Raw genomic sequence first — 22575 nt, 5'->3', positions numbered from 1 at the left:
ATAAGGGGCAGTTACAACTTGGGCGTTGTCAGTGGTTCAAGGCATCCTATTGGAGTGACGCACTATACCATGGTGGAGACCTGATTTTCCCACACAGTCAGAGTCACGCTTTTCGCATCATTGTGGGAACTTTGCAAGAATTCTCTCCTGAATTCAAAAAATATTTTACACTACACAAAGAAATCTTAATGACATAACTAAATGCTACACATTTTCTTGCAGTTTTTGTTTGAAGAAAATGCTGACATTTTTAAAGGTGTTTTGTTGCAGCTTTTTAAGGTTTAATCAAAATTTTCCACATGGTTTGCAAAATACCTGCCTCCGCCATTCACACTTCCAAAGTTTTTAGTTCTTGTTAATATATTCCAGTGGTCATTTACCACATACATATATGAACCACATACATACATATATGGGCAGTGTTTACTGCATGAATTCAGAATGTGTCATGCCCTCATCCACCGGTCCCTCAGCGACACCTGGTGCCGATCAAGGGCGCCCAGCGTAAAAGGGTGTCCTCGAAGCTCTTCGATGCAGAGCCTCCCAAAGAGACATCGCTGTGCTGAGTTCCTGTGCACTTTCCTTATCCCTTGTGTGTTTGCTTCCCTGGTTTTTGATCCTTGCCTTGTTGACTACAGTTCTTGTTTCTCACCTTCGGACTACGTCTGCTCATCGCTCGACCCTTGCCTGTCCTCCGACTACTCTTTTGCCTGATCCCCACTGTTCAATAAAAGAACCACGAGCACTGCACTTCAGTCCATCGCTCTATTCCCTCCGTCAGCGTGACAATAAGTACCTTAGTCTTCAGTCGTGGGAGTAGAACTTGAACCTGGGTCTTATGAGTTTGTCTATGTCTCTCTTGCTGTTGGTAAAATACACTTTTATATTTGCTGAGCTGTATGTTACTTTGAATAAAAATGTTTGCTAAATGAATAATATGAATGGTCATGTAAAATATATAAATGTTAAATGTAATGAGCTTGTTTGTTTACAGAGGTTTCATGGTGTTCAGAAATCCAACAGGAGAACAACAAAGCCCATCTCCTTCAGATGGGGTCAGATGAGGTTAATAATTGCAAGCTTTGTTACAGCTCCTTTGAGATGTAAATAATGGAATGAAAACAATTGCTTCCAGACCCTCTTCTTGCTTCAAGACTTCCTGGCCTTCTACGAGTCCTTGGCCATTATTCTTCTCACACTGTCAGTACTTACATTTACATTTATTCATTTAGATGCTGATGCTTTTCTCCAAAGCGACTTACAGTGTTAACCTACTTGCAATGATTTATCCATTTATGTAGCTGGGTGTCATGCTGGGGTCCGGAATCAGCGATGGACACAAGTGCGGGCTCCCAGGTTTTATTTCATGGACTGGGCACAAGAATGGTCTTGGGACAGTCACAGGTCGGGTGATCAAACATCTGTCGGAGAGAGAGACAATACTCAAAATCCAGAGACAATCCAGGAAACAAAACCAGAAAAGACAAACAGGAAGTATCAAGAGAAGAGCGCTGCTGTTGCTCATTGGGGTGGTTCCGCATCAAGGTGCTTCCGGGGTGCCCTTTTATGTGGTGTTCCCGTGACGGTAGCAGGTGTCGCTGATCAGCTGCTGAGCGAGGGTGTGACAGTACCTCCCCATACAGGCGGCCCCAGCTGCCCTACACCGAGAGGGAGGGTTCCCTCGAGAACGAGGCACTGGGTGATCTGGGGGGGGGGGGGGGGGTCCCTGGGGAAGACGGCAATCTTATCAGGGTCCAGGATGTCTCAAGCTGCAACCCATGAATGGTTCTCTGGACTGTTCACCTACCAGTCCACCAAGTACTGTATCGCCGTCCCCCTGTGCCTGGAGTCCAGCAGGGCCCACACTGCGTAAGCTGGCTCCCCATCCACCTGCACTGGCGGAGGAGGCGCATCGCTACCGGACGGCTGGAGGAGTGAGGTGCTGCAGGGTTTGAACAAGGACACATGGAAAGTAGAGTGGACGCGCATGCCTAGTGGCAGCTGACGCTGGTAGGTGACAGGAGTAATCCAGTGGCATACCTTGTAGGGTTCAATAAAATGGGGAGTGAGCTTCCTTAACGGCAGCCACCGTTTCAGGTTGCAGGTGGAAAACCAGACCCATTGTCCAGGCAGGAAAGACAGGGTATGACAGTGCCGGTCCGCCTGTCTCTTGTACTGTGCGGTGCGCTCCTGGAGATGGTCCTGGACTGAACGCCAGGTCTCAGCACTTTCCCGGTACCAGTCGTCTACCGTGGGCACCTGACTCGGGGCAGCCTGCCATGGAAAGAGCTTGTGGGAGAAGTATGCGCAGAGGCACATCTCTGGAGGGTTCCCTTGCCTCTGGGAAAGGACTGCCCCTACCCCCACTAACGAGGCATCCACATCTACGACAAATGGAAGAGGGGCGAGGGTGTTTGAGCACCGGGGCAGAGGTGAACCGGGCCTGCAGTTCCTGGAAGGCCTGGTCGGCAGCACTGGTTCAGTGCAACCCGGGGCTTTTGCTTGAGGTCAGCACGGTAAGGGGGGCTGCGATGGTACTAAACCCACAGATGAACCTATGATGGACGAATGGTTGCTGGCGGCTTGTGTGGAGAGCGGTTGGTCAAGGACTGATTCAAACTTTTTCAGAAGTCGGCGTTAAGTCATCCGGGTGCATGTGGCCACAATGCGGTCAAATGTCGTGTCAGCTCGGTGAGGAGAGCCATAATGAAGGCTATCTTCAGTTCATCTGCCTGATATGTTTGTGGAGAACTTATGAACAACAGCTCACACTGCATGAGCAACCCCTGGCAGTTCTCAGGCAAACCATCGTAAGTTTTCGATGTGGCAAGGTGCTCTTCCAGTCCAGGGGGTTTCCGGTGGTGTCATGCTGGGTCTCTCGTGATTGCAGTGGGATCCTCAGTGGTGAGGATAATACCACTGTCTTGCACTGCTGCAAGCAGCCCATGGACTGTGTCCTCAGTCCCATTCAGGGCTTGCGCCTGAGCTCCTATCCAGGTGCCTTGCATGAAGACAGTATGTTGCAGGCGTCTGAGCTCCACTGCGTTCGTTGTGTTGGTGGAACCTTCTGTCATGCTGGGGTCCGGAATCAGCGACGGACACAAGTGTGGGCTCAGAGGTTTTATTTCAAGGGCTGGGCACAAGAATGGTCTTGAGACAGTCAGAGGTCAAACATTGGTCAGAGGAATAGACAATACTTGAAATCCATAGCCAATTCAAGGAACAAAATCAGAAACCCCAAACAAACAGTGTCAAGGGAAGATAACTGTAGGTGCTTATCTGGAAGGTTCCACACAGAGGTACTTTCAGGGAACCCTTTTATGTGGTGTTCCCTGGGACGGCAGCAGGTGTTGCTGATCAGCCACTGAGTGAGCGCGTGACACTGGATACTTTTACTGGAGCAATTTACATTTATTCATTTAGCAGATGCTTTTCTCCAAAGTAATGTACATCTTATAGGAAATACAATTTGTGCATTACCTTAGGAGAAAGAGACATAGCTGCAGATGTGTGAAGTCCAGTTTGCCACGCTCACACCCTCAAGCCGACATGGAACACCTGGGACGCAGCACAGACTGGGGCATAAACGGCTGCATCAGACCAGCAGCTGATGTGGAACATTGTTCAGCCTTGTTGATTGCGACCTCCTCGCTCCTCGCTCTTGTTCCCTTACGCCTTCCCCGATACCGTCCCTTGTTCCCACGATCTGTACCTCTTTATGATCATCGACCTCTTGCCTGTGTACCGACCTTGCCTTTTGGATTCTCCCTGTAACGACGTTTGCACCTTGAAGACTAATCTCTCTTGGATTTCCCTGATTACACCACGTATACCGCTCTGCACTTGGGTCCGCTGCTTCCTTCCGGAACCAGACATGGCAGAAGGTTCCGCCTCAAATACGGACCCAGCGGAGCTGAACCGTCTACAGGCGGTGTTGGACTCTCGTGAAGCACGCACGGAAGGAATAGAACAGACGCTCTACAACCTCAACACCTCCTACAACGAAACGGTAAGCGCGCTGAACACGTCGCGAGCACTCATGCCGCCCATCGTGAAACGCGCAGCCGGTCCTGCAACAACTCGCCGAGCACAACGCCATCTCTACCACGCATTTTCCACTTGTCTCCCCCCACCCGCTTTGACGGGACCCCGGCTCACTGTGAAGGTTTCTTGTTTCAATGCGAACTCGTTTTTTCCAGTATGCCCCCTGTTTACAGCACCGAACAGAGCCGAATCACCTACATACTCTCCCTGCTCACGGGCAGAGCGCTTGATTGGGCGACAGCAGTCTGGACAAATGACTCACCCAGCACATATTCTCAGTTCAGGAGCCGTTTCCTTGCAGTTTTCGGACTGGTTCACCCTGAAGAACACCTGAGTGAAAAACTTATGGACTTACAACAAGGTAACCGACCCATGGCAGAGCACGCCATAGAATTCTGTACCCTTGCGGAGCGCAGCTGTTGGGGCGAGAAAGCTTTGTTAGTTGGTTTTCACCATCTAAACCCACGCATCTGCAAAGAAATGGCGTTCCGGGGAGAAAGATGGACCATAGATCGGTTCATAGAAACCGCTGTTGCCTTGGATCACCAGATCTGAATCCAAGAACCAGTCTCAGAACCTGCCCCAGAAAACTCCTGTCTCGCTCAGGAGGAAGCAGAGAATACAAAAGCACCTGTGTCTCTACTGCGGTGACCCCGGCCACTTCCGTCTCCAGTGCCCTGTCCGCCCTGAGGCCAAGGTGAGTGGAACCCTTTGTTGTAACCGCCTCGCTGTACCTGTTATGTTGTCGTGGGGCTCAGGGCAGGTAAAGACTCAAGCCATAGTCGATTCGGGAGCAGCAGGGTGCTTCATGGACGTTGGCTTTGCTCGGGTGCATAGCATTCCCTTCAAACCCATTGAGAGGTGTCTCAAAGTGAAAGCCCTGGATGGCCAGCCCCTAGGGAGAGGTTTTGTGGACCACCGGACGGCACCAGTGACCGTGAGTGTGGGGGTATGTCACCAAGAAATGTCACAATTAATTTTTGATTACGCCTCCGGAGTTTCCCCTGATTCCAGGGTTCCCCTGGCTCTCCCACCATGATCCTGTTTTTCAGTGGAGTACTGGGGAGTTGGTGGCTTGGGGACCCCAATGTGAGAGGACCTGCTTGAAGTTACCTTGCTGAGCTGTGTCCATAGAGAGCTCAGAATCCGCCCCACAGGTGCCAGTTCCCCCCGAGTATCAGGATCTGGCCGAAGTTTTCAGCAAAAGGCAAACATCCGAGCTACCACCGCATCGCCCGTGGGACTGTGCAATCAACCTCCTGCCAGGTACCACGCCTCCTTGCAGTCGCATTAGCAAATAGCCTTGCAAAAGTATATCACCGAAGCATTAGAAGCAGGAATAATACGTCCATCCATGTCCCCAGCGTCTTCCGGGTTTTTTTTCATAGAAAAAAAAGATGGGGGGCTGCGCCCGTGTATTGACTATCGGGGGCTGAATAGCATTACCGTGAAATACCCACATCCCCTACCTTCGATCACAGCTGTCCTAGAGAACATCCAGCAGGCAGAGTGGTTCACGAAGCTAGACCTGAGAAGTGCATATAATCTGGTCCGTATCCGGGAGGGTGATGAATGGAAGACTACTTTCAGTACCACCCTTGGTCATTACGAATACCTGGTTATGCCTTTTGGTCTTGTGAACGCACCCAGCGTCTTCCAGGCGTTTGTGAATCATGTGCTCGGGGACATGATCAACAATGGCGTCCTTGTATACCTTGACGATATCTTGATCTATTCTGATACGTTGGCCAGGCATGTACTGACTGTCAGACAGGTGCTCCAGCGACTGTTGCAGAACAGATTATATGTGAAGTTGGAGAAGTGTGAGTTCCACAAGAAGCAGGTCTCCTTCTTAGGGTTCATCCTCACCCGAGACGGCATTGCTATGGATCCCAGAAAAGTCCAGACCATCCAGCAATGGCCTCGCCGGACCACCACTAAGGCTCTTCAGCAGTTTTTGGGGTTCTCGAATTTTTACCGTCGGTTCATCAGGAACTTCAGTGCGATCGTCGCCCCGTTGACGGCGCTTACCGCAAGTAAAACACCTCGTCTCCCGTGGGCAGCTGTAAGACGACACCTCCTAGAATCTCAAACCCGGATCAAGCATGAAGCCGATCGACATCGATGGCCCCTCTCCCTCACACCAGGACAGAGGGTATAGTTATCAACCCGGGGTCTCCAAGGACCCTACATGTCGAAGAAACTCAGCCCAAAGTACATCGGACCCTTCAAGATTACCCGCAAAGTAACCCCGGTCTTGTATCGCCTGCAACTTCCCCAACATTTACGAACACTTCCAACGTTCCACGTGTCATTCCTCAAGCCCTTGGCCACCTCACTACACCAGCTAGCAACAGCGCCGCCGGCCCCGATACACCTGCCTGACGGTGGCGCACCGACTTATGCCGTAAGGGCGCTCTTGGATTCCCGCGGAGCGGTCCTTCAGTATCTGGTAGATTGGGAAGGATACGGGCCGGAGGAACGTTGCTGGGTGGCGGCACAAAACATCCTGGATCCAAGCCTCATCGCTGACTTCCACAGGAGTCATCCGGATTGGCCCGCACCCCGGCCTCGAGGCCGTCCCCCTGGTCGCCCTCGAGTGTTAGGGGCCGCTCCTGGGGGCGTACTGCCATGCCCACACCCTCGAGCCGACATGGAACACCTGGGCCGCAGCACAGACTGGGGCATAAATGGCTGCGTCAGACCAGCAGCTGATGTGGAACGTTGTTCAGCCTTGTTGATTGCGATCTCCTCGCTCCTCGCTCTTGTTCCCTTACGCCTTCCCCGATACCGTCCCTTGTTCCCACGACCTGTACCTCTTTATGATCATCGACCTCTTGCCTGTGTACCGACCTCGCCTTTTGGATTCTCCCTGTAACGACGTTTGCACCTCGAAGACTAATTGCCTGTTCTTTGACCACCTCTCTTGGATTTCCCTGAACACACCACGTATACCGCTCTGCACTTGGGTCCGCCACTTCCTTCCGGAACCAGACATGGCGCAGTTAGTTTATTTCCTTCACTATAAGCACCGATGTTCATTACACAAGTAACTGTATAAAACTTTACCAGAATATCGACAATTCCTAATCACCTTCCTAGTAGTTTTTTGTTTTTTTTGAGATACATATAAACATTTACGTTACAACACATGCTATGTAAAGGATTGATCTGAGCATGATCATGAACATTTATACCTTATGGGCATGAACATTTATACCTTTCATGAACTCAATGGATCATGGACGAAGTGACTCCAGAAGATACTGTCACGCCCGCCGGTCAATCAGCACCACCTGCAGCTCATCAGAGGAACACTGGATAAAAAGGCACCCCGGAAGCTCTTCCCTGGAGGTTCTTGCCTTGGAGCATGTGTTTTTGTTTTACCCTGCTTTGTGGACTCTACTTCCTGTGTTTGGTTTCCTGGTTCCTTTATCCTTCACTTGACTTTTCTGACTATGATTCTGTTAGCCCCTTTGGATGATGTTTGCTCCTTGCCTAATTCTAGCCAGTCCCTTCACTACTCTTTTGCTTCATCCCTGTGGCTTAATAAAAACCCTAAGAGCACTGCACTTGGCTTTCTTCAGATGTCTGAGGAAGTGGAGACGTTGATGGGCCTTTTTGATGGTTGATGCTGTGTGCTCAGTACATGTGAGTTTGGCACTGAGGGTGACCCCTAGGAATTTCAAGCTGTTGACTGTTTCTACAATGTCCCCTCCTATGTAGATGGGTGCATGAACTGTATTCTGTTTCCTGAAATCAATCACCAGCTCCTTAGTTTTACTGACATTGAGAGACAGGTTGTTGTCCTGGCACCACTCTCCCAGGAGCCTCACCTCCTCTCTGTAGGCCGTCTCATCGTTGTTGGTGATGAGACCCACAATGGTGGTACCGTCAGCAAACTTTATGATGGTGTTGGAACTGTGCCTGGCCACACAGTCATGTGTGAACAAGGAATATAGCACCAGGCTCAGGACGCTTCCCTGTTGAGTGCCAATGCTGATGGTCAGTGGGGAGGAGGTATTTCTGCCAATCTGCACACGCTGGGGTCTGTCGGTGAGGAAATCCAGGATCCAGTTACACAATGTGGCACTCAGTCCCAGACCTAGTAGTTTGTGGATCAGCTTGGTTAGGATGACAGTGTTGAGTGCTGGGCTATAGTCCACAAATAATAGAATTGCAAAGCAGTTTTTATTGTCCAGGTGAGCCAGAGTGGTGTGAAGTGTGCGTGATATTGTGTCTTCAGTGGCTCTGTTGTGGCGGTAGGCAAACTGCAGTGGGTCCAAAGTGTCAGGGATGGTGTCCTTAATGTGTACCAGTACCAGCCTCTCAAAGCATTTCATTGCAATGGGGGTTAGTGTCACTGGGCAATAGTCATTAAGGCAGCTCACTTTGTTTGTCTTAGGAACAGGGATAATGGTGGTGTTTTTGAAACAGGTGGGTACAGCTGCCCTTTTTAAGGAGGTGTTAAAGAAGACAGTAGCTAGTTGCTCGCTGCATGTTTTTAAAACTCGCCCTGAAATTCCATCTGAACCAGCAGCTTTGTGGATGTTGATTCGGCTAAAAGTTTTTCTCACTTGTGCCACAGAGACAGTGAGACTGGAGTGAAGCAGTGCTGTGGGAATTCGCACTGGGGAGTCCTTGTTCGCAAACTCAAAATGGCCATAAAACACGTTCAGTTTGTCAAGGAGAGACGCAGAGACGCCTGTCAATGTTCGCGTCTGTGCTTTATAGTCTGTTCAAGTTTGGATTCCCTGCCACAACCTACGTGTGTCTTGTGTGCAGTTAAACTCTGATTCTACCCTTCTGCTGTATTCTCATTTCGTGCTGGCAATGGCTTTGCGGAGCTCGTACTTACAGTTCTTGTGGCGTCTCCGGACTGAAACGCGCGGGTACGCGCGGGGATCTTATTTATGATTTCGGCGGTAATACACGGTTTTTGGTTAGGGAATGAGCGGACTGTTTTATGGAGTATGCAGACACTAACACAGTACCGGATGAAGTCCGTGAGCACTGTGGCATACTTGTCCAGATTGGAGGATGAGTTTCTGAACCTGTCCCACTCTACAGAGTTGAAGCAGAGTCCTGGAGCCTTTCCTCCACTTCTGGTGTCCAGCGCTGTGCAGTGTGCATCACAGGTTCCTCTGGTGTCAGTTTCTGCTTATAGACAGGTAGACCGGGAGCAGCAAAATCGAGGCGTGATCTGACTGCCCGTAGTGTGGACGCAACAGGGAGTGGTACACACCTTTGTGTGAAGTGTAGCAGTGGTCGAGGGTGTATGAGCCTCTGGTGGGACAGGAGATGTGCTGATAGTATTTTGGGTACACATTCCTGAAGTCGGCTTGGTTAAAGTCACCAGAGATAATGAACAGGCTATCTGGGTGCTTGTTCTCGTACTTAGTGATGACGTGGTACAGTGCGTTCAGAGCGCTGTGTGTGTTCCCTTGGGGCGGGATGTAAACTGCGGCCATGAGCACAGCCGAGAACTCCCTGGGCAGGTGGAATGGTCGGCATTTGATCGGAAGGCATTCAAGGTCCGGAGTGCAGTTCTGTGCAATCACAGTCGTACACCAAGCGTCGTTAATAAGAAAGCATATGCCCCCTCCTCTCTTTTTTCCCCTATGAATCAGTCCGATCTGCACGGTAGATTGAGAAGCCCTCGGGCTGGACCGCATGGGCCGGCGTGCTGGTGGTGAGCCACATCTCCGTAAAGCAGAATTTTTCCTATAGGGGGTGTGGTGGCGCAGTGGGTTTGGCCTGTCCCTGCTCTGTGGCAGGTCTGGGGTTCGAGTTCTGCTTGGGGTGCCTTGTGACAGACTGGCGTTACATCCTGGGTGTGTCCCCACACCCTGTGTTGCTGGATTTGGCTCCAGCTTGCCATGACCCCACTCGGGACAAGCAGTTTCAGTCAGTGTGTGTGTGTGTGTGTGTGTGTGTGTGTGTGTGTGTGTGTGTGTGAGTGTATTTTCATATGAAAATCATATTTTCTGGTCTTCATTATATTATTTATCATATTTAGTATTTTCCTTTACATATTATTTTGAACTCTATGCTGTAGATAGCTCTAGAATACAGAATGCCATTGTAACTTGATTATTTTTCACAGACCAGGTGTATAGGCTGAGGCTTCGATAAGTAAGTTTCAAGCTGTGTGAAAAGATGCAACAGCATGTGCAGGGGGGGAAATTGCAAACACACGGGACACAAGCAGGAGACACAGGACTGTGTTCACATCAGTGCGGCCGTACGTCTTTTGAGATGTGTGTGCATAGACCTGTGATAATTTCTTGTGAAATCTAACAGAATAGTAATAAAATCTTTTTAAGCTTTATTGTGACTCATCATTCAGACTCCAAAGAACCTCAGATTGTTTTAAAAAGTCAATTTCAACATGAAGTTCTCCCAGTTAGAGACATATTCAGAGGGCTTTACTTTTTAAAGTAAGAAAGTGGAATCTAGATTGAAGATTATTTAATCTCCTTAAAATTACAAACCCCATTTCCTGAAAAGTTGGTATATTTTCTAAAATGCAATAAAAGCAAGAACCTGCTATTTGTTAATTCTCTTTATTTAACTGACAAAAGCACAAAAAAGATTTTCAGTGTTTTCACTGAGCAACTTAATTGCATTTTGTATATGTAAACAAATTTAGAGTTTGATGCCTGCAACATACAGAGGCATGTTTACCATCATGTTACATCACCTTTCATTTTAATTACACTTTTTAATTCTTTGGGAACTGAGAATGCTAATTGTTGCACTTTGCAAGTGGAATTTTCATCCATTCTTGCGTGATACAAGAGTTCAACTGCTCTACAGTCAGGATCAAGAAAATTTATAGATGGCAGATTTTTGTTTTTATTCTACTTTAGAAAATATCTCTACCTTTCCTGGAAATGGTCTTTGTATTTTTCTCCTTAAAATCCCACATTAAAAAAATTCACAAAGTTTAAAGTCATGTGAAAAATGTGTCAAGAACACAAGAATTTCGCACTATAAGTCCTGAGAAACATTTTATTTGCAGATGTTGACATGTCCAGTAGATAGTCTAGTCACACTTGGGGGACGAGATTAGTCATGATGACCTCTATACTCCAATCTCCACATTGTGCTGGAAACTTGGACAACGTCTGTGTGCACTGTCAAAGCTCTGGTTACCAAGTTCCTTTCAAAGAGCTTTAGAGGGAACTTTACCCATCATGTGCTTTCTGGTGTTCTTCTCTGGTTTAAACAGTAAAATAAAACATTTAGGAACAAATATACACATGACCAAACTTAAACTGGAGGATATTATAGCAAAGATCTCAACAGCTACAGTGAACTTGCCCGGTGAGCTGACATAGGCCGGGATAAAGGTGATCCACACCGCACAGAATATGAGCATGCTGAATGTGATGAATTTGGCTTCGTTGAAGTTGTCGGGCAGCTTCCTGGCCAGGAAAGCCAGTACAAAGCACATGAGAGAGAGGAGACCAATGTAGCCCAACACAGCCCAGAAGCCCACGGCTGAGCCCACGTCACACTCGAGAATGATCTTGTCTTTGTAGTACTTCATGTTCTTGTTGGGGAAAGGAGGGGATAATGTTAACCAGAGCACACAAATGAGGACCTGTACGAAAGTGAATGCAAGAACACTGAGTCTCTGTTGTGGAGGTCCAAACCATTTCATGACATTGCTGCCTGGAAGTGTAGCCCTGAAGGCCATCAACACCACTATCGTTTTGCCCAGAACACAAGAGATGCAGAGGACAAAGGTGACCCCGAACACTGTGTGACGCAGCATGCAGGACCACTGAGAGGGCTGGCCGATGAAAGTGAGAGAGCAAAGGAAACAGAGGGTGAGCGAGAAGAGCAGCAGGAAGCTCAGCTCTGAGTTGTTGGCCCTCACAATAGGAGTGTCCTTATGCAGGTAAAACACAGCTGCGATGGCAATGGCAAGACATGCTCCAACCACTGAGCTTGCAGCCAGAATGATTCCCAGATACTCGCTGAATGAGAGGAACTCTATGGGCTTTGGGATGCAGGCGTCTCCCTGGGGGTTGGGCCAGGCATCGGAAGGACAGCGGACACAGTCCAGGGAGTCTGCAGAACAGAAATAGCATGGTTTCCACTGATCTGATATGCACTGTGTTCATGGTTCTTCTTGTCTGCAGTGTGTCTAAAATGCACAATTCATCACAAAAACACCGTGACAGGTCTCATCACCTGTCTCGTTGCTGATCTCATTCTCAGCACAGGGCACACAGTCGTAACAGCAGACAGGCTTTCCTCTCTGCACAGCCTTGCGAGTTCCTGGGGGACAGCTCTCACTGCACACTGACTTGGGTACCTGCAGGGATTTATACACACAGACATGCAGCATGTCAGCATACTCATCAAGAGATAGCGCTTTGCGGGTTTTACTGCAAATAAATTGTTGTTCAATAAAAATATTTCCAATTCAGTCACACTCAGATTTTCCGTTTCAGGTTCATTTGCCTGGGGTATTATAGCTGAAGCAGAAGACACAGCAAATGTAGAAGTGAAATGGAGAAATCACAGTTGAACAGCAACTTAGAACTCTACCTGTGACTGGCCACCTGTCCATGTGATGTTCCTGGTCATTGTGAGGAGCTCCCCTTCTGGTGCAGATGCGTCATAGTACCCCACAGTCACAAACTCCACCTGCCCGTGCTCTGACAGCTGCCAGTTCACCAGCTCGTAGGTAGCGACAGGGTCTCCGTTGGCATCAAAGGAGACGCGGTTCCCATTGAGAGTAAAGTTCACCTTACGGATGTGCTCCAGGACCTGAAATTAGAGGGGAGGTGGTTAGAAGATGCTGTCAGTCACAATCATTATGGTCTGTGATGCCCAGCTGTTAGACCCACATGACCCTGGGAGCATGCTGCACCTGCAGAGGGTTCGGCTTCATTCCACGGTCACAGTGCAGGGTGGAGCCGTTCTTCTGTGTGCACACAAGGCTGTGCAGGCCATGTGCCACTGCGTACACTGCCTTATACACCATGTTGGTGATGCGCAGCTGGGATGTGTCCGTGTAGGCATTCTGCAGCTGCTGCACATTTTCACTCCCATTACAGACTCGCTCCCCAGGCCCTACTGGACCACTTGTCAGGTGACACCCGAAAGCGCTTTCCCAGAATTCTTGTAGAATGGATGAAGCAGATGCCTGTGCTGGACTGAGGTCCAAAAGGAAATTCCGAAGGCCTGGTATCACGGCTCTGCGAATAGCGAACCCCACAGCACCAAGACACATTTCAAATGGAGTAACGAGGGGGTCAGTGACCCATGCCTCACTTCCAACCCACTGTAGTGGGGGAAAACCAAGCTCCAGCAGTTCTTCGAAAAGCACACGCATGTCACCGGCGGCAGCAAATGCCACAACCACTCGTGCAGTAGCGCTCCGGATGACCTCGGCCACCCGACGCACACGTGAGCGGGGGTTGGTCCTGTAGAAAGCCTCTGAGTACTCCACATAGATGCCTTCTGTGTTAGCTGCTGCTAGGAAGGCTGCCATGCCGCTGTTCCCGTAGTCTGAGTCACTGCGCACTGCCCCAATCCATGTCCAGCCAAAGTGCTTGACTAGCTGGGCAAGAGCAGCTGCTTGAAATTGGTCACTGGGAATAGTCCTGGAGAAGGTGGGGTACTGCTGCTTGTTGCTCAGGCAGGCACAGGTGGCATAATGGCTCACCTGCGGAACAGGAGGGATGGAGGGGGACACTGTGAGCACCAGTGGAAAAAACCTGCAGACACACAACAGAACAAAATACACAGGACACGAGAACGCAAATTCTGAGGCTTCAGATTATTTTGCAACACTTGGACTCAGAATCATTCTACATTTAAATCATCCCTAAAATGATTCTTTGACAACATAGTATAACATAAAAAAGGATTCTAAGAGGATGTAGCCTACCTCTGCGATGCCAAAAGGGCTGAGGACTCGGGCCATAGCAATGGAGGGAGTGGAACCAGACTCAGCCACAATGGCAGAAACCGTGGAGGATTTGGAGCATGATGCACTGAGAGAGAAGGTTGACTCCAGGCCATTAATCAGCTGGAAGGTTGCTCTGGTGGCCACTGACACAGAGGCACAGGAATCGTAGATCTGGTATCCAAGTCTGATCCCAGGCAGCAGCTCCGTACTGTTGTTGATTTCTTTGATGGCGAACATCATGGCTCGGGCAAAACGCAGCTCTCTGAAATCCAAACTGTTGCACAACACCTGGGTCATGCCAACACATTGCGGCTTTACATTTTCATGATGTGTTAACTTTGACCTTGTTAAAAATGTGCTATGGCCAGTAACCTGAGTTTTCACTGTACTGCAGAAAAAATTATACACCCTGAGGTGTTACTGACCTGCCTCTGCACTGCAGTGGCTCTGGAGCATGTGTGAACGTGTGCTCTATGGTTTTCAGGTAGTTGTGCAGCGAGAATACACCTCCGATTATGAAGTCCCCAGGCTCTGTCAGGATGGCTGGGCCGGAACCGTCTAGCAGTCTGCACCCAAGCCCCGATGAGTCCTGGAGGGCAACGATATTGTAATTGGAAAGGTTGACTACCAAGAGGACAACAGCTGTGATCCACATCATCACCCACCTATGCCTATAGCAGGGTACGATAGGACTTGTCTTCAGGTATAAATACCATGTCTTCACACAATAACCCTCCCACTAACATGGGTAGGGTGGATGGTGGAAAAAGGGGAAGTTACCATCATAGAAGATACGCTGGGTGTGGTTACTGGTCCAAGGCAGCCCATTGGAGTGATGTGCCATGCTGTGGTGTTTGCTTGATCTGCCCATCCAGTCAGAGTCACTGTTTGTTTTCCCAATATGGTTGAAACTTCAGAAGAACTTTGTCTTTAATGCAAAAATGGACTCTTTACACTGCACAAACAAATCTTGACAACATGACTGATGACTACACAGTTTTAGCTTGTATTTTTCAGAGAAGAAGCCAAAACATGTGACAAGTGTTTTTTATTTCCATTTTTCAAGGTTTCAGAAACATTTTCCACAAGGTTAGCTAAATGTGACCAGAGATACACACACAGACACAGACAAACAGAAGTTTTGTCCTTGTGGTTAAAATATTCTACTGGATTTTTAAAAAAATCTTTTTACTGTATGAATTCAGGGTAATTATCTTGGTTAGGGCACCCTGGGTCCTGCTGTTTGAAGGAAACCACTCTATCTACTGTAGAAATAAAAGGATTATTTTTGAATACTGTCAAGAAGCTTAAAATTCAGAATCAAAATTTTTTTTAAAAACAATAAGAAATAATTTAAGAAATGACTTTATTCATCCTGAGAAAACTCATGAATGCAATCCTGTAATAGAAGAAAACAGAAGGAATTATATTGTCAAACAGGTTTTTCAAACAGGTCTTGAAACATTACACAAAATTGCATGAGTAAAAACAAACCACTTTTGAGGAATGCCTACAGGACATCAGTGTTTCATGAAGGATGACACCATCTGAAAGATTTGCTTCTGTAATCTTATTTATTATCATGCTTGTTGCTTCTATGAGTACTTCTTCTGGCTGTTGAACATGTGTCCTTCTTTGTACCAGGACCTGGAAGACATCTTTGCAAAGGTGGTATGTTTATCAAAGGCAGAGAGTGCTCAGTTATCTGATAGCAGAACAACAAAGCCCATCCCCTGCAGAGAGGGTCGGATGGGGTTGGTACCAATGTAGCTGCAGTCACAGGTCTCTCTGGCTCCATCCCAAAGGCCTATTTTCATGCAGCTGCCACCCAGCAGGAGGGGAGGAAGGGTCATGTGGAGGGGGCTTTGCTCTCCACAATCCTCACTGGAGGTTACTTCTCAGATCCCCCTGCCCTCATTCTCCTGATGGCCACAGTTTGCTCTTCAACAGCACAACACACCTATCACAGAGAACATGCGTCGTGGACACACTGCTTGTTTGTATTTTGACTGAGTTACCTGTCACTTTGGCTGACACACGGTACTGTCATTATAATGACTGCCTACTCACCTATAAAAGCAGATCAAAGAAGGTCAAATAGATTTTATTAGTTAACATGCTAGTTAAATCAATTGCCTTCCACTCAGAGGGCCTATCTTTGAATCCCACTGAGAGCTGTAGAACCCTTAAGCCAGGTACTTAGACTGAACTGCTGTATAAATGGATAAATTAGCTTCGTGCACAAACCTCAGGTTGTATGTTGCTTTGGAGAAAAGTGGCAGCTAAAATTAATATAACACACCGCATAATATTTCTCACATAAGGTCTGTCATCCCAACTCCTTCTTGGCAGAATATTTATTACAGTATGTTTATTTTAGTTTCATGTTTGGAATCCTAACTGAAATACTTTATGAAGAGTTCATTCTCAATATATTAACTCACACACACACACATTTTCAGAACCGCTTGTCCCACACGGGGTCACGGGGAACCGGAGCCTACCCGGCAACACAGGGCGTAAGGCCTGAGGGGGAAGGGGACACACCCAGGACGGGACACCAGTCCGTCGCAAGGTACCCCAAGCGGGACTCGAACCCCAGACCCACCGGACAGCAGGACTGCGGTCCAACCCACTGCGCCACCGCACCCCCTCTATATTAACTCAATTATTATATTTAATTTGGCTCTGTGAGATATGTCAGTTAAATTACTGTGAAAATTCAGTGGATTTTATAGATTTTTTCAACAGATTCATCTCATTATCATTCAGGTATCATTATTAAGTATTCTTGGGCTTTATTTTGTGAATATACAATACATGTGATAATAATGTGTCTAATTTTCAAACTAAAGGTCTCAAAAGCCCCAATGGGGTCTAAGCAGTATGCTACTTGAATATCAAGAAGAAATACTATTTTCCCTTTCCCCTTACGTGTTCTTTGGTGTTTTTCTGTGGTTTCAATAAAATTATATAGCATTTAGGGGCAAACAAACATAATAAAAGCCCAAAACTAGATGCGAGAATAGCAAAGATCTCCACAGCCACTGTGAATTTTCCAGGTGAGCTCACGTAGGCAGGAATAAAGGCGAGCCACACAGCGCAGAAGATCAGCATGCTGAATGTGATGTACTTTGCCTCATTAAAATTGCCCGGCAGCTTTCGAGCCAAGAAGGCCAACACAAAGCAGAGACAGGCCAGAAGCCCAATGTAGCCCAGGACCGACCAGAAAGCCCAGTCGGAACCCACGCTGCACTCCAGGATGATCTTGGATCTGCTGTACTGAGTGTTCTTGAAGGGGAAGGGAGGCGCAGCAATGAGCCACACGGAACAGATGAGGACCTGCACTAAAGTGCAAGCGAAGATGATGACCCTCTGCTGTTTGGGTCCGAGCCACTTCATGATGTTGTTGCCAGGCCTGGTGGCTGTAAAAGCTGCGAGCACCACTAGAGTCTTGCCCAGGATGCAGGAGATGCAAAGGGAGAAGGTGATGCTGAAGGCAGTGTGGCGCAGCATGCAGGACCACACTGTAGGCTCTCCGATGAACAGAAGTGCACACAGGAAGCAGAGAATGAGAGAGAGGAGGATGAAGAAGCTCAGCTCGGAGTTGTTGACCCGAACGATTGGAGTGTTCCTGTGGCGGATGAACACCAGCAGGATGGCGGCGGTGAGGCAAGCCCCCACTACAGAAATGACTGTGAGGGTCAGCCCCATTGCATCGTGGGTGAGGAACTCGACTGCTTTGGGTATGCATTCTGTTCTGGCTGTGTTGGACCAGTAATCCTCAGGACATGGTGTGCAATCTACTGAATCTGAAAATGAAGAAGTCATATAGTGAACCACTGAATCTGATAGTGACACAAAGGTGATGGTGACAAAGTGTAATGAAACACACCTGTCTCATTACTAATCTTGCCGCTGTCACATGGTACACAGTCAAAGCAGCAGAGAGGCTCCCCACGACGGAAAGCCTTCCTGTTTCCTGCAGCACAGCTGTCACTGCACAGAGATACAGGCACCTGCCCAGCAAAAAAACATAGACTGGAGTCTCTGTCCAAACTCACCTGTCATTTGATATTCAATATGTAAGAAATACCAAAATACATTTATGCTGTTAATATATAGCGTATATGTGTATAATGTGCATAATGTGTATAACGTTTGGGTGAGATGCAAAAAAATTAATTCTGACAAGAAAAGAAATGGACTGCTGGTCATTTTATGAGACCTGAAGTATACCAGTTACTTCAGAAACTCGAGAGAAAGTTCAGGAGCTCTGAAACAACCTCTCTCATATTATAATCAATTGTGTACAAAATCAAAATATTGTACCACATTGTCTTATTCTTATTTAAATGTTTTTTGTGTTTTCACAAATTAATGTCACAGTATTGTTTTAATATGTTAACATACCTGATAAAATAATTTGGAGAATGTTTTCTAAGATTTTTTTGCCATTTTAGATTTTCTCAGAAAAAGCCCTTATGGTAGGTAGCCTTTTCGCGGAAAGCTGTATTCTCAGAACAAAATAGTTTCTTCAACAGCATAATCTCACATATATACTACATAGAGAGAAATGTACACCTAACTAATGGTTATATTTGATTTTTAAAGGGGAATTTCTTTTTTGATGATTTCAGCTGAAGTACAGTAGACAACATTGATAAACTGCTGTGACTGAGGGGCAGTGACCGACAATGGGTAGGCATCACTTTAGTTAGTCAGATTATGCAAGACTGTACTTGGGGGCAGAGTAAAAATGAGAGGAAGCAGTACCCACCCTGGTCCCCTCTCCCCAGTCTCGGTCCTGAATACAGGTAACATGGGGAAGTTCCAAACTGCATACTAACAGGCCAACCAAAGAGGGGCACTTACCTCCACTTCACTCTACAGAACTTCAACAGATGGTATCGCATGTACTGAAATACACAGTATGTGGAGCTTGCCTCTCTCTGGTGGCCTGTCCACATGATTGCCTCATCCTGGATGAAGAGTTCCTTCCCAGCATCCTTTGAGCCATCAAACATCCCCACTTTGACAAACTCAATATTCCCAGCTACACCTCGCTGCCAGTTGATGAGATCATATGATGGAATTGCATCCCCTTTCTCATCAAAGTTCACCGTTTCTCCAGAAATGGTGAAAGAGACCTCTTGAAGATACTGCTGAAGCTATAAAATGATAAAATATTTAAAAATAACAGAAAGAGTCAAAATAATGTTTTTATAGCACTCAATGGAGAAGCATTTCACCAGGCTACAGTGATAATTAGATTCGGCAATGAATGAATAAAAAGAATCTATGATCCAAAAACTTTGACAGTTCTAACCTGCCATGGGTAAATATTTGTGGTGTCAGCACATGAGGAGTTCTGAAAAGGGCCCTTCCCCAGCTCACAGCTGAGGAGGTTGTGCAGGGAGTGAGCGATGGCATACACAGCTTTATACACATTGTAGGTCACACGAAAGCTGGATGTGTTCAGGTAGGCCGAGTGTTGCTCTCGGATAGGCTCCTCTCCTGTGCAGGCGGGCAGCTGGGTAACATTCTGGCTTATGCTGCTTGGGGGATTTAGAGAGCAACCATATAAAGCTCCCCACAATTCCTGCACCAGGGGATTATTGGGATACCTCAGTGGGTTTACAGTGAGCAGGTACTCTCTAAGACCTGAGACTGGCCCTTGACGGATGCCAAAGCCAATGGTACCTCCCAAGTATGGGTAGAACTGACTTCCTGAAAAGAGTGAGGCTGTTACCCAGGCTTCACTTGCAATCCATTGTATACCAGTGATATTCTGGTCCATATACTCCTTTAAGAAGGGTGTTAATTCCCCCTCAGCAGAGAAGGCCACTACCACCCTTGCAGATGAATGTCTCATCACATCGAGAATCTCAAGAGCTTTCTCTCGTTTGTACAGCAAGGGAATCATTACGTGGTAAGCAATGCACACAGTCGTGTTTACCAGCTCTTTTCTGAGCCCCTGCAGAGCAAATCGCCCATATGCGTGATCCCCGTTGAGCACTCCCACCCAGGTCCATCCAAAGTGCTGCAGAAGCTGAGCGATAGCTTTTACCTGATAATCGTCATTAGGTATTACCCTAAAGAAGGTTGGGAATTCTCTCCTATCACTGAAGCAGGCACAAGATGAAAAATAACTGATCTGAAAACAATTGCAGAAAACCCAATATATTATTTATAAAAACAACAAAGCTTCAGGGGATTCACCTGCTATTCCACAATTTCCATCAAATCAGACAGTATTGTTTCTGTGACACAAACCAATCTGCATTCACTTTTTTAACAATGCGTTACATTTAAAGAAATGTGCTTTCTGATTGTGTTGTGTTTTTTAATGTAAGAATTATATTAAGTATGCCGTACTTTAAAATGAGTGATATACATTTGATTTTCAATACATGTAAATGAAGCAGCTAATAGTTCTAGGACTCTTAAATTCATACCATTGGGATTCTAAAGGGCTGCAGTACTCTGGAAACAATTATAGACTGAGCAGAACCTGACTCTCCAACCACGGCGAGGAGGGGAGAAGACCCAGAGCAGATGGAGCTGTAGACTTCACTGGGTCCATTCAGAACGGCCAGAGCTGCTCGCTGTCCTGTCAAGGGGTATGCACAGGAGTCAAAGATCTTATAACCTAATTTGATGCTGGGTAGCAGATGCTGATTATAGTTGATCTCCTCTACAGCAAAACGCAAAGCCTGGGACCAGCGGAAAGCCCTGGGATCAAACCTGCAGAGAGACCAGAACCAATCACCATGTTTTGTCTCTTGAGCACAGTCAAGATACAGGTGGGATCACCAAGACATATACATTACATACATCTCCCAATCAAAGTTATTAGACTCAAATATTGAAATCAGACCAAAGAAGACTTACCCATTACATTTTATGGCAGAAGGTTTGTAAGTGCAGTTCAGGTCTGGCATTTCCATCACATAATGCAGGGGGAAGATTGCCCCAATGAGAAAATCTCCATCTGAGAGGAAATTTGGCTCAAAGTAGCCCTGCAGAGAGCAGCTATAGTCTGAACTTGTGATCATACTGACAGAGATGTGGTAGAATAAGGACCAGATAAGAACTGGAGTCATCCTCAAGCAGGCTGGGTCCCGTTTTAGGATGGAAAGAGTAGGGAGCACCTTTTTATTTACCATCATCTCATTATTTCCTCTATTTCCATTGGTCTGAACATAATCAGGAGTGCTGATGACATCATGTTATGTCCAAGTAGCATTTCTACAGACTCTGAACCTAACCCATAGCATCAAAGTGTGGAAAAGTTGTTGGACTCTTACCAAAAGTGCTGTTTCTGTCTTTGTCCATGATCTTTATTATAAATTGATAAATTATATAGAAATGCATTACAATTGCTAATGATACACTAGTTAATCATGAACTGTTGAAAAAAATCTTGTTCACAGCCCCTATGCTTCTTACAACATTACTTTTGCTGGATTTTGATGTCTGCTATTTTCCTGTCCCTCTCACTCACTCACTCACTCACACGCTTACACACACACACACACACACACACACACACACACACACACACACACACACAGTCTAAAACCGCTTTTCCCAAGCAGGGTTATGGTGAACCGGAGCCCAACCCAGCAACACAGGGCGCAAGGCTGGGGGGGTGGGGACACACCCAGGACAGGGCGCCAGTCTGTCCAAGGCATCCCAAGCAGGATTCAAACCCCAGACCTGCCAGAGACTAGGACCTGGCCAAACCCGCTGTGCCACCATGCCCCCCATCTCCTGTCCTATAGTGTTTTTCAGAAATATTCTAGCCCCTTGAACGTTAGCACCGTTTTCTGGATTTCAAAAGATACGGAAAAATGTTCTTCCAGTCATTATTTTTACTGAAATCTATTTGATGCTAGCAGTCTATTTCAAAAGTCTAACACTGCCTACGCCTCAAAGAATGCCATCCCTACAGTGAAGTATGGTGGTGGCAGCATAATGCTGTAGGGATGCTTTTCATCTGCAGGGACTGTGAATCTTGTTATGACTGATGGAAGTATTGATTGAACTAAATACTGGGAAACAGTGGAAGAGAACCAGTCCCAGTTAGCTCAGAAACTGAGGCTTGGGAGAAATGTTCACCTTCCAGCAAAACACCAATCTCAAGGCAACACTGGAGAGGCTCAAAAACAAAAAAGTGAATAGTGTACAATGGCCATGTCAAAGCCTTAATCTCAATCCCACTGAGAATATGTGGCAGAATATGTGGCACTTTTTGATTTAATTACAGTCCAGAAACACCATCCAACCAACGTAGATGATGGGCAGAAAATCTGGCAGGAAGAATGGCACAAAATCACCCCTGAGTAGTGCGCAAAGCTGGTTCAGACTTATTCCAAAATCCTTAAAGCTAATTTTGGGGCAAAAGGAGGTTCTACTAAATATTAATTTGTTGGGGTTGAATACTTATGCAAGCAGTGTTTTTCCTGTTTTTATTTAACAAAAAAATTGACAGTTTACTTTGGATAAACTGTTAAGACACTAAGGTTTACAATAATAATTCATATTGGAAGAATATGTGTACGTATATTTTGAAATGAAGAAAGCTGCTAACT

General features: G+C 46.8%; 2 protein-coding genes across 2 annotated transcripts; both read right to left on the bottom strand.

Annotated features, from left to right (window-relative positions):
* Positions 1-11212: 11212 nt before the first annotated feature.
* On the bottom strand, positions 11213-14513 carry LOC114911662 (extracellular calcium-sensing receptor-like). Its single transcript, XM_029255735.1, has 6 exons — positions 14404-14513; positions 13958-14252; positions 12935-13732; positions 12610-12831; positions 12250-12373; positions 11213-12126 (listed from the first exon to the last, which is right to left on the bottom strand). The coding sequence occupies exons 2-6, from the start codon at positions 14216-14218 to the stop codon at positions 11213-11215; spliced, it is 2319 nt and encodes a 772-aa protein (XP_029111568.1). The 5' UTR covers positions 14219-14252; positions 14404-14513.
* Positions 14514-16891: 2378 nt separating this feature from the next.
* olfcv3 (olfactory receptor C family, v3) lies at positions 16892-21084 on the bottom strand. The gene is made up of 6 exons (XM_018749764.2): positions 20873-21084; positions 20437-20725; positions 19308-20135; positions 18925-19149; positions 17874-17997; positions 16892-17790 (listed from the first exon to the last, which is right to left on the bottom strand). The coding sequence occupies exons 1-6, from the start codon at positions 21082-21084 to the stop codon at positions 16892-16894; spliced, it is 2577 nt and encodes an 858-aa protein (XP_018605280.2).
* Positions 21085-22575: the final 1491 nt, after the last annotated feature.

This window comes from Scleropages formosus, chromosome 10, assembly GCF_900964775.1.
Source record: "Scleropages formosus chromosome 10, fSclFor1.1, whole genome shotgun sequence".
NCBI lineage: Eukaryota > Metazoa > Chordata > Actinopteri > Osteoglossiformes > Osteoglossidae > Scleropages > Scleropages formosus.
This window is presented reverse-complemented; position numbering and strand designations above follow the sequence as displayed.